The sequence below is a fragment of the Balearica regulorum genome, chromosome 29 (genome assembly GCF_011004875.1).
Source record: "Balearica regulorum gibbericeps isolate bBalReg1 chromosome 29, bBalReg1.pri, whole genome shotgun sequence".
NCBI classification, from domain to species: domain Eukaryota; kingdom Metazoa; phylum Chordata; class Aves; order Gruiformes; family Gruidae; genus Balearica; species Balearica regulorum.
In genome coordinates, this window is record NC_046212.1 from 666967 (window position 1) to 679220 (window position 12254).

Consider the following 12254-nt stretch of genomic DNA (forward strand, 5'->3'; position numbering starts at 1 on the left):
CTTACCCCAAAAAATTGTCTCCCTCATTGCAGGGGAAACTGAGAAATTAGTTAGCATGGCTTTCAAAAAGGACAAGGCAATCCCTTTTCCAAAATAACTTCAAATTACATTAAATAGTGCTACGAGACTTATAAAATAGTTATTAAAAAGATGCTTGAAATGATTGCTCTTCTTTTGAATCTCCTCGTCAGGCTCAGGGTTCAAAAGCTCCCTGTGAAGTGGTATTTTTATCACTTTTTTTCCACCCTCCTGTATTTAACCAACAGTTTCCACGTCACTGTTGGCTCTCCGAGACATTCTGTGAAGGGGAATTCACCCGTTTTCCTTCCAGCTCCCTCCCACCCCCTCCTTCCCTCTGCTGAGATCATTCCGCTGGAAAATTTTTGTAAAATTGCCTTTTCCCCTTGATCGTGGGCTTTCAGGAGAACCCTCGCCCAGAAGGTTCCGTCCCCATGATGAGCATGGGTCGTGCTTTAGGACGGTGTAAAGGCAGGAGAGCGGAGGACCTCTTCTCTTGTGTCCGTGAAGAGGTGGACACAGGTTACAAGAGAAAACATCCCCTTCCTCCCACCCAAAATACGTCTGCAAACTGGATTCTGCCCAGCTGCGTCCTTGTGCTGCGAGGGCTGCCCGCTTCGGCCAGGTTACGTGTCAGATAAACTAATAGTGGGAGGCAGAGAGATGAAACCCCAAGCAGCTAAATCAAAAAGGTTCTCGAAATCGGCTACGTGAGCAGTAAGTACAGGAACTTAATCCAAAATGAGCGGCTTAAGGGTATCTGCTGCATCTCGTAGCTTGTTTCTGTTGATGTGCTTCCAACCGCCGTTTTCTCTGTCTGGGAACTTGAAAGAACCTGAGCAGGAGAGGGTTTTTGTTTGTTTTGTGTTCTGGGTGTTTTTTTTTCTTTTTTTTTTTTTCTTCTCATTGCAATCAGCAAAAGCCAGCACTCACAACTATCATCTCCTGCAAGCACTCCTGTCCCTGCCCATTGCCAATAGCGTGAGTCACCAGCACCCGCAGCGCCTTCGGCGAGCTATCGGGAAGCCGATCGTTGGATGGGCTGTTGCAAGGCACCCTCCCGCTGCAAGGGAGACGGCTGGGCGGTAGCAAGGGGGTGCTCTCACCTTGGGAGTGGAGACGTGGGAACCTCCTGGGTGCTGGAAACGCAGAATTTCGCAGGGAAAACTGCACCCACGCTCGCACGTCCAGAAGCAACCGAACCCCCCGTTTCACAGGTGATGCACGGCGGCCAGTAACCTCAATAATAACACCACTGGGGTTATGCTGATGTCAAAAACAAATAAATTCTTTTACAAGCACGGCAGTTGTACGGAGATTTGCTTTCCTAAGCCTGTGGACGGGGGCCAGGCAAGGAACCTGCCTTTGACTTCCAAAGAGCTATGCAAAGTCACACCTGGGAACCAGAGCACAGGCAGCAAATGTTTTAATTAAAGCAAAGAGAAAGGATTCATGTTGAAGGCAGTCATTACCTCCCCAGCTCTTCTAGGAAAGCCTGTTGCTGCAGACAACGGTAATTAAGTGGAATATTACAAAGGATTTGGAAGAGTAAAGCAAATGATGGTTTAGGCACCAAAACAAGGAAAATTCTTGCAGAATCTCTCCGTCCCACACAGTTTCCTTGCTTGGCTTGTGTCGCTCACATGCACTGTCCTCCTGAAGCTGCTCAGGGCTGCGTTTGCCCCCTCAGACGGGAAGGTTGCCTGCAGAGAGGATGCCAGTTTGCAGAGGGGTTGCCTGGAGGGTGGGGGCACTGCTGGGGGTGGTGGGTGGGCTGGGGATGCAGAGCAAAGGGAGGAGGAACGGGGCCAGCTGAGATGTTTGCAGGAGCTCAGCTGCCTGTGAGCACCACTTTTGGGCTCTGTTATTTGCTTTTTTTTTTTTTTTTTTTTCAGTGCAGGCTGAAAGATAGACATTCAAAACTTTTAAGGTTAGTTAAGGTGAGGTTGTTATTACCCGTATTAATTCCTCACACTCGTGCTGTGTAATTCAGCGTCCGCACAGGCGAGTACAGAAATCCAGGTGACTCAGGGTTTATTTTTAACCTTCACTAATTTTTTGGCCTGTTTGCAACATCCTCTGCGACATCAGGGACCGAGGAGTTGGGGGTTTGTCCCAGGACTTTGGTCTGTCTTGCTGCGGCTCCTTTGATTTTCTGGGTGAAGGGAGATTTGATGCTCCCGTGTTTCGGTGCATCTGGGTTTCAGTGAGGTTTTGCTGAAGCGGTTGTGAGCAGCTGTAAACCTGCTGGGCTGGCGTGTGCTTGCTTGCTCTTTCCCATTTGCTGCGCTGAGTTATGTAAAGCCGGGATGTTGAGAGGTCAGGGAAGAGCAAAGCGTCTGACTCTTTGAAATGCAATAAGGTGTGAGTGTTTGTCTGAGGGTGATTGGGGGGGTTTTTTTCCCCTCTTTTTTCTTTTTTTTTTTTTTCCCCTTTTGCAATGACCAAAATACCTGCATCGGTTGGTGAGTTGCTCTGCTCCAGCTCACCGAAACCCATCCTCAATCTAGATCATCCCGATAAAATCCTCCCCGAGAGCCCTGTATACGCTTGGGTTTGCTATGTCTTTTTAAGAAAGCAAAAACTAAATACTGTTTTGGGCTTTTTTTTCCCAAGCTAGCAGAGTGTGCAATACCCTCCCTTCCATGGAAGAAAGGTTTTTGAATTAACCCCAATCGTATGTTAAGAAATGAACTGTGATTGGTTACTTTTTTTGTCACTTAATGGATAAATCACCACCCTCCTCCTCCTCTTTTCTCCGATTCTTCAATTTGGTGTGGGACAACTGATTTCAAGCTTTTCATTATCATTTTATCAGAATTTTGAAACTTTTCCCCCAAAGTAAAGCAAAAGCCTCCTCCAGCTCACTCTGCTGAAGGTTGGGGATATTTCCTGCTACTGGTTCTGCTTTAGAGGAAAAAGATGTAGGACCAAATAAATTACAATCCAGTTTTATTGGGCACGTTCCAAAAAGAGAGAGAAAGGAAAACACAGCGTCATATCACTATCATTGAAGTATAAAAAGCTGCAATTTTCTTTTTTAATGATATGTTCACAAAAATAAAAAGACATAGGGGAAGGCTAGAGGGGTAAATTCCATCAGAAAGGGGGAAAGTAGATCTGGGGCACTGGGGTGCCTTTGGGCTCCTGCTCCCAATTGCCTCATTTCCCATGCGCTGGGCTGAAACCCGACTGCGCTTCTCACTTTACCAAATGTCTGTCTTTTGGCAGAGAAACCCACACGTAGTGGAGGTGCTGAAATACCCCCAGCAGCGTGGACGTGGCCCTTCAGGCAGGTTTTTTTCAGTGTAATTTTTACCGTCTCAGACTTTCACCTCGACTGCTGCTACCCAGACAGTGGGGAAAGTCAGCAAGACTTGGACTGTTGGATGATTTGGGCTTTTTTTTTTAAGCCGTTCCAACAAAGCCTAGCATGAGACAGGACAGCAACCCAATTTAACTGCAAATACCCATCTTGCTTTTGAAGAACTCTCTGCCTCAGTTATTATTTAGAATTAAAAAATCCTATAATTTAGAATTTCCATATGCTTTGGATCAGTCACAGATGGCTCCTCTAACAAAATACACCCATGAGGTTACACGTAAGGTGCCACTGTGGGCAAACTTTCATTTAAGAAGAGAAAGGACAGGAATGGGAGAGTTGTTTGGGCTTCCTTTTAGATGAACCCATTGCTAGTTGAGTCTGCATCCCTGTGGGTGGCAATTTTCAGATGGAGGTATCTCAGACCGATTTCCTAATACAGCGCTCGGAACCACTGGCCAGGCTCGCGTGCCTGACGTCACACAGCTGCAGTGCTCAGCACATCTGGAAGAGCCGTGTTTCTCAAAGCTCAGCTGTGAATGGGGAAAAGAGGGGTTTTTCCATCGCACTCGACTGACTGCGAAGTGACTCCTCTAATAAGGGATATTTTAAGAGGGGTCCCATGCTTGCAAACCACTGCCTGGGATCTTTCAGCAACCTCCTGGGGTATTTCTACATAGCAGAAAAATAACCCACGTCTCTGACAAAGATGAGTTGCTTAACTTGAAGGAGTGAGTTTGGTTCATCCCAGCAGTAAGACAAGGCCAGCTGAACTGAAACCAAGTTCCCAGCCCATCCCTGGGCCAGAACTCAGCTAAAACCCCAAGTTATTGCGTTGTCACTGCTATTTGATCTATCTGATGGCTGTCAGCTAGCCACAATTACAAACAAGGTGCTCAGCCTCATTAAAAGCAAATAAACAACAACAAAAAAACCAAAAAAACCCCAATTCCCCATTCAGAAAATCACTTAGGCTTGTGTTTTCCTTTTAATCCTGTTTCAGGTACTTTGAGAAATCTGGTTAACATGTGCTCCGCTGCTTTTCTTGGAACTCTGATCCAAATGCTTAAGAACTATGGTGCGAAGAGCTGGGACAGAGGTGGGTGGAGGGGATGGTGGTGCACAGGAGCGGTACAGGAGTAATGCAGGAGCAATGTGGGAGCGATGGTTTGGGGCAGGGCCTGGTGTTGGTTTTACTCGGGCTGTGTAGCATTCTTCAGGCTTTGGCTTTTTATGCTCTTTTTGCTGGAGGAGGTTTTGGAGACGATTTTCACACCCGGGTTGGTGCCTTTTGCACTTCCAGAGCTGAAATTCCCTCCGCTGGTGCTCAGACTGCTGCCGCCACCTCCTCCGTAGCCAAGACCACTTCCAATGCCGAGACCACTGCCTCCTCCAAATCCACCTCCAAGACCACCACCACCACCCCCGAGTCCAAGTCCTCCTCCGCTTCCAAAACTGTAGCCTCCACTGCCGCCGCCTCCAAGGCCAAAATCACTGCCACCACCGCCGCCTCCAAGACCAAAACCGCTTCCACCGCCGCCTCCTCCAAGACCAAAACCGCTTCCACCACCTCCTCCAAGACCAAAACTGCTTCCGCCGCCTCCTCCAAGACCAAAACCGCTTCCGCCACCTCCTCCGCTTAGGCTCAGTCCACCAAATCCTCCTCCTAACCCAGCTCCACCAGCCATGCCAGAGCTGGAGCTGACGACAGCTGCAATAAAAAGCAACCAGAGGGTTGGACATCTGCTTGGAAGTCACCCAGTTCCAGAAAGCACCACCATCAGGACCTTGACCCACAGGACTTACACCCAACTTCTGTCCCCTGTGCAAGCCACTAATGCTGGTGGAGGGCTCTGAATATCTTATATTGGGCAAAACCTCCCTTTCCCCAAGTTGCTCACATCCTCTGCTCCCAACGGCCCCAAAGCAAGACAAGCACTGCGATACTTACAGTAGCTGATGGGGTTGAGTCCCTCTCCGCTCAGCCTGTTGGAGTGCGGATAAAGGGGAGGTTAGAGCAAAACGAAGGAGACAAGCAGGGACCAACTGCTGGCAGGGGCAAAGCAATAGTTGCTATTACTCCCGTAGGGATTTTGCTCCCACCTGCTCTCCTCTCCCTCCAGCAGCTTCCTGTAGGTCGCGATCTCAATGTCCAGGGCCAGCTTGACGTTCATGAGCTCCTGGTACTCGCGGAGCTGCCGGGCCATGTCAGCTTTGGCTTTCTGCAGAGCATCTTCCAGGTCAATCATCTTTGCCTTGGCATCTTTGAGGGCCATCTCCCCACGCTCCTCGGAGTCTCCGATGGCTGTCTGCAGGGTAACGCACTGCAAGGGGAAGGATTGGGACTCTTAAATGCTGCTTTTCTTTTTCATTAAGAGTCACTCGAGAAACAAAACCATTCTGACTTGTGCGTTAATGAACAACAGTTATGACTGAGGTCATTTGCCCATAGCTAACATTGCTGGAGATGAAATGCCAGACTGGTGAGAATGATTTAATACGTGGTACAGCGTGGTACCCTTTTCAGGAGGGAATTCAACATGTTTAATGAGGTACGTCACGCTCTGTGGCTGCTGAAGTCCCTGATCAGCAAAGCAGAGCTGCGGGGCTAAGGGACCACAGAATGGGTGGTCTCTGTGGACTCCTTTGCCATTCCTACCTGATTCCTCATGTTCTCTATCTCTGACCGGATCCTCTGGATCAGCCGGTTGAGCTCAGAGATTTCCCCCTTTGTGTTGCGCAGGTCGTCCCCATGCTTCCCCGCCGTGGCCTGCAGCTCCTCGAACTGAGGTTCAGAAGGAAGAGTTAACCATCTGAGATGTCTGGGTGGACAAGATGTGGCTCAAACAGCCTCGTACAGAGACAGCAGTAATTTTCCCCAGAAATGCATCCATGGCATCTATGGGTCTGTTCACCTTGGTTTGGTACCAAGCCTCCGCTTCAGCCCGGCTCCTGTTAGCAATGTCTTCGTACTGAGCTTTGACTTCAGCTATGATGCTGCTGAGGTCCAGGTCCCGGTTGTTGTCCATTGACAGAATGACAGCGGTGTTGGACACTTGTGCGCTGACCTGAGCCAGCTCCTGCAAGGAAGCACACGGGATCCTACCAGCTGCACTTACCTTTTCAAATGCCACAAATTGTGGCAGTCACTGTCCAGGAGGTGATACCAGGACAGAAGTTGGGGAGGAGAGTGACTGTACCGCATCATAGAGGGCTCGGAGGAAGCTGAGTTCATCCGTCAGGGCATCCACCTTGGCCTCCAGCTCCACCTTAGTCATGTAAGCAGCATCCACATCCTGGAAGAGAGCAGCCATGGGAACATCTGCAGAACATGGTGCCTCTTCTTTAGCTCAGCCAGGAACTGGCCAAGCCTGGAGATGAGGCTGCCCCTTTCACTGCCACGGTGGTGCTGCCTGCCCAGAGAAGCTGTGCTGGGCACATCCCCCTGGCAGAGCACCCAGAGGACATCTCTTGGCCAAAAGAAGTGCTGTGTGTAACTTCGTTAGTGGATAAGGAGGGGGTGCAGGCCATTTGGCCTTGGTATCTGGGGTTCCCAGCGCTACTGACCATCTTTGTTTCTACACAGCCTGCTTTGCCCAGACAAGTGTGCATGTATGTTGTAGGACAGGAGCAGGACAAGACCTTACTTCCATTCTCCAAGCCCCTCCCTTCCTTTCCCCCAAAACCACAATCCAAATGACAGCTTTTAAAGGATGAGGATGCAGCTCCATGAGATCTCCCATCCTTTAGGACATTCCCAGCCTGTGCAATGGTTATGGTTAGCTCAGCATCCGTAGCACCTCCTGTCTCACCCACCTTCTTCAACACCACAAATTCATTCTCCGCTGCTGCGCGTCGGTTGATTTCCTCTTCGTATCTGCAGGGATAAAGGGAAAGACGTGCTGGATCATACCTCGGTAAGCAGAGAAGTTGTACAGGTAGGACTGCAAGGTTGTCTGGGCTGAGTATGGTGTTTCCAAATCAACCTCCTAGAAACTGCCCAGCTCAAATTTGTGAGAATCCCATTTCTCAAAGGGTTGAAATGACATTTTGACATAACACAGATGGAACAAGGAAGGTAAACCTGGTTTAGATGCTTTTCCTTGGCAAGTGTCATCACATGTTGTCTCCTGGCTGAACCTGCATTTTCTGATTGGGAAAGTGTCGATGGGCCACCTTTCTGCTGCTGTTGAGGAAGGCTGGGGTTCTGCAGGGAGTGATGCCTCATAGGAGCAGTATATTAGAGGGAGATTGGATAGGTACCATGTTATGGCTAGAGCACAGACTGGAGATACTTTCTTTTCCCTTTTCTGTAGAACATTTGATGAATATCTCAGGCTAGATATTTGACCTTAAGAAAGCTAAATTTGTGAGGTTAATCCTCCTACCTCATGCTAAGCTGAACCATTTGCATCCCATTTCACCCCAGGGTGCCTGGATGTGCTGCTAACAGGCACTCACTTGTTCTTGAAATCCTCAACGAGGTCTTGCATGTTCTTCAGCTCCCCATCCATGCGTCCTCTCTCATTAAGCAGGTTGGCCAGCTGCCGTTTCAAGTTGTTGATGTAAGCCTCAAAGAGTGGGTCCAGGTTGTTTTTACCTGAGTTGGTTTTTTGACCCTGGTCCTGCAGGAGGGTCCATTTGGTCTCAAGCACCTTGTTCTGCTGCTCCAGGAAGCGAACCTGAGTGTTGGGAAGCAGAAGAGTCTTAGCAGTAGATACCTGTGAGTGTGCTGTTGGCCAATAATCAGGAACTGGGACTGATGCATAGCACAAACCAAGGAAATCGCAAATCCAGGGTATTAAATCCAGCTGTGAATATCCTCCAGGTTATCCAGGGCTACGTTAGCCCATCCAGTAGCTAAGCAAATCTGTCCTGAGTGGACAGTTCTCTTTAGAGACGATTTAATTTAGCAAGCCAATGAGCAATCATTAGAAAATGTGACTTCAGCTCTTTGATCACTTGCTTTCTTGAACATCCTTTGGTTTTTCTTTCTTTGTAAGAGATATTTATCTTCCTTCTTTAAAGCTGAGATCTGAGTACTACAGGTTAAAAGACAAGTACTTAATTGCCTTTCCTCTTGCTCATATATACTACATATTTACTCAAGTAAAAGCCAAGGAAGGACTTAAGTTGAGTCAATATTAAAAGGACTTTAGCTTGCAGGCAATAAAGCAATAAGGACTAACATGTCTGCTGTGATTCCCCACAGAGAGAGCTGGGTTAAGCAGCTACATCTGGACCTGAAACTGGTTTGCTCCATTTGAGCTAATATATTTGTATTTCTCAGGCACAAAACTTGGATCTAATCCTCTTATTACTAGTTTCTAGTCTAGTTTTCTGCCTTGTAACTGTTTAGAAGAATGTTCTTTTTTGATTACTTTAATGAAGACATGCAGGTAGGAAATATGCAATAGAGTGTATTCTATGAAGTCGTATTTGTGTAGCTACAAAACTGTCTCGCTCCCTCTCTATCACGATTCTGCAGCACTCGATGAAGTCTCACCTTGTCAATGAAAGAAGCAAACTTGTTGTTGAGGGTCTTGATTTGCTCCTTCTCATCTTTTCGCACCTGCTGGATGTTTGGATCTATCTCCAGGTTCAGTGGTGCCAGGAGACTCTGGTTGACCGTCACTTCTTGGATTGTACCGACTCCAGGTGGGCCACCACCAAATCCCGCTGGGTTCCTGCTGCCACCCAGCCCTCCACTGAATCCTCCCAGCCCCCCTACTCCACCAAAGCCAAACCCTCCACCACCTCCATGTCCACCACCAAAGCCAAGCCCGCCAGCACCTCCACCAAACCCATATCCACCACCTCCACCACCGAGACCAAGTCCAAGACTGCCACCAGCTCCGCCACCACCAAGTCCACAGCCACCACCACCACAACCTCCCAGGCCAGAGCCACCACCAGCTCCGCTCCCAAAAGCAGCTCGGAAGCTGCTTCCAACACCAATGGATATCCTCTTGCTACCGCCAAGGCTGTAGAGGCTCCTGCTGCCAAAACCTCCACCACCACCTCCTCCTCCTCCAATGAGCCTTCCAAAACCACCTCCACCTCCTCCAGATCGTGCCACGGACATCGAACTAAAGCCAGCCCTGTTGCCACTTGGAATAACAGCTGAGGCAGTGCTGTAAGACCTGCCTCCACCTCCCGCTCTCATGCTGTAAGTTTGCCGGTTCATTGCGGCAGGAGATAACAGCCCAGCACCAGCGAGAAGCAGCAGGCTGAGAGAGTGCAGCTCTCCGATGGAAGGGAGTGCGGGATGCCCTTTTTATCCCTCTGGGGATCTGGGCTTGGTTGTGTGGAAGTCCAGCGATCAATTTAGTGCCTTCATGGTTTTGACGTGCCAGGCAGCCAGCTGTCTTATTGAAATTTGTTAAACACTGATTGCACTCAAACACACCTATCAGAGCCGGTGTGAATCTGCTCAGCTAGAAGAGTTATCTAACTCCCTGGTTTTTGGCAGGGAGAGCTCAGCCTTAGTGCAAAGCTTCTGCTTGCTCGCGGAGATGTGTTATTTTATTTTCTTGCTGTGAAGCAAAAGAAAAGAAACAAAAAGGAGTGAAAAAGGGACATGGCTATCCAGGTACCCCTGTGCTACTAATAAGATGCAGTAGATCAGTGCAGAGCTTAGTGGAGGGTCCTCTGGATTAACTTGAGTGAAAGGCATTGAGACTAAAATGGCTAAATCTGAACATAAAATTTTCACGGGGCTTCCTCGCCTGAAGGGAACACATGGGTGTGACGTTCATGTAGCCTGACATCTCTTTCATGGCTATAATTTATCCAGTCTGCCTGTTCACACTAGTCAGGCAGAGACCATCTTTTTGAGCTGACTCAGTGCCTAGTGCAAAGAGGTTCTGATCCATGGTTTTCCTCTGAGACACTGTATTTAAATGTCACTTCAAATTTTGGCCATTTAGTGTTAGTTATTTAGTCTACAACAGGTTTCCTAGGCTTCCTTTCTAGCGATCTTGGCACCTCCAGAGGACAACTCCGTCCCACCCGGAGGTTGCCGTTGCAACGTTTCCAGCCAGCTGATGGTGTGATCAATTTATTTTCATCTTGATCTAAGAAGCATTTTCAACGAAAGAGGCAGATTTTCTGAAAAACACTTTGCCCGGCTTTGCGGAACTGTATTATTTGCATGCTAACATTAAGATGTAACCGATCTGGGGTTTCTAGCTCTTTACAGCTATGATTTCTTTTACAGACCTTTGAACCTTTCCGTTCAAATTGTTGCCAAAAGCAAAGACTTAACCAGCATGAAAAATACTCCCACAAAATCTTGTTATTTTACTTCCTGGAGTCCTTGGGAAAAAGAGCAAATTCAATAGGGTGTGGTGACATTTTCTGGCATCACAGACTTTGTGGAACTGCAACGTCTAGAGTATTTTATTCTTTGTATTTAAGAGCTCAGTTCTTTTTCAGCATGTTGCTGTCTTGGTGGCATTGCCCGTGCTATGTGCATGACTGGAGCTTAACCATATTTGCAGGACAGGACTCTGCACGCCCTTCAAAACATAGTCATGTGCCCCAGTGCTACAAAACCATTAAGTACAAGCTAAAATCCCACTGGCATCTCTGGAAGAAAAAATTAAGCAGGTGCTTCATGTTCTACCAAATACAGAAGACCAAATATGTGATTATCCTTAGAGAAATGCTGCCGGGCAGGCTCAAACTGCGAGAGTTGGGTCACTCAAATAGAATTTCCCATTGCAGTGTGAAATTCCCGGTTGGTGCAGGTCGGCTTGCTTCTCTTTGGAAAATGTTGGTCTGAATCTGCCTGGGATGTCACTTGAAATTCATGAACATCTATTGCCTTGATTATTTGCATAAAATTCAAAACCTGGGTGCGATGGGAAAATGAGATTGTCTTCATGCTTTCTTGACCCCAGTAAAGGCAGATTGTCCTGAAGCTGACAAACGGGTTCGGATCAGATATTAGAGCTGAATGAATATAATGGGATTAAAGGTGGGGCGGCCAAGAAGAAAGAGGGAATTGTCGTTTTAGGCTCCCACACTCTTCTTCCTTCAGCCCACTGTCCACAAGGTATGCAAGGGATGCAAAGGCTGGGTGAAAAATGTGCTTTTTCTTTACCAGGGTGGTTTATTGTGTGGAGGGGATGAGGTTTGTGGGCTCCATACCCAGAGGCAGATGTGGCTTTTTGCATCTGTCAGTTTGGATCAACCCTACTAGACTCTGTAGATCTACAAAGAGGCATGTCCAGGGTGACACTGAGCAGGATTTGGCCTCTGAAAAACTTGCTCCTGGCCTTTTTTCTCCAAATTAGCCTGTTCTACACAAATGTTTTCAAGTAGGCAGCAGAAAACATGGGTTTTGCAATACTTGGGGGTTGAGAAGGGCAGGGATGATTAAAGGTGTTCTCTCAGAAATGCAAGAGCTGCTGGGCTGCTTTGGTACCCTGGGGAGCCGGCTGGGTATTGGTGTGCGGGTATTGTTCTGCGGGGAGGTGATCAACATAAATTATGAGCTGTTTGGGCAATGGGAGCTTCTTGTTTGGGTGTTTCTGCTTGTTATTTACATACAAATGAGGTGAAGTCCGAATTGTATGCATTGAGACAGAAAAGATGAAGATAACCTTTCAAAAAACATCCTCTTTTAGGTGGGTGGGTTTTGCCTTCTCAGCAAGGGCTGATTCATTTGGCTTTCACACACACGCACCCCCCCCCAGCCTAGACAGTGTTGCTAAGGTATGTGATTTATTAAAAAATAATTAGTGATCTGCTACCTGCTGATCACATCCAATAAATCATCTTGCTTTCCATCAGAAAAGCACCGCAGACATGGGAAGCCTGAATCCACCGCGCTCGGCACAGCCTCTGTGCTGGGAGAGAAGCAGAGGTGGACGTTCAACCAGTGGGAACCAGTGGTGGGTTCACCACC

The 12254-nt window shown here is 48.0% G+C and overlaps 1 protein-coding gene and 1 long non-coding RNA gene across 2 annotated transcripts in view; one reads left to right on the forward strand and one right to left on the reverse strand.

The window, feature by feature from the left end:
• LOC142598638 (uncharacterized) overlaps positions 1 to 12254 on the forward strand; it is a 40102-nt gene that overhangs the window by 19260 nt on the left and 8588 nt on the right. The gene's annotated exons all lie outside the window — the stretch shown is intronic.
• On the reverse strand, positions 4534 to 9527 carry LOC104634506 (keratin, type II cytoskeletal cochleal). Its single transcript, XM_010301046.2, has 9 exons — positions 8847 to 9527; positions 7802 to 8022; positions 7157 to 7217; positions 6541 to 6636; positions 6256 to 6420; positions 6000 to 6125; positions 5444 to 5664; positions 5292 to 5326; positions 4534 to 5051 (listed from the first exon to the last, which is right to left on the reverse strand). Exons 1-9 carry the CDS (start codon positions 9525 to 9527, stop codon positions 4534 to 4536), a joined length of 2124 nt encoding a protein of 707 aa, XP_010299348.2.

What these genes read in the sequence shown, in the direction of transcription:
- LOC104634506 (XM_010301046.2), bottom strand. Translation starts at nt 9,527, where the DNA reads ATGAACCGGCAAACTTACAGCATGAGAGCGGGAGGTGGAGGCAGGTCT. An exon ending in TTGCTTCTTTCATTGACAAG is followed by an intron (nt 8,023 to 8,846) that starts GTGAGACTTCAT and finishes CCCAACACTCAG; the next exon opens with GTTCGCTTCCTGGAGCAGCA. An exon ending in CTGGAGGGAGAGGAGAGCAG is followed by an intron (nt 5,327 to 5,443) that starts GTGGGAGCAAAA and finishes GCACTCCAACAG; the next exon opens with GCTGAGCGGAGAGGGACTCA.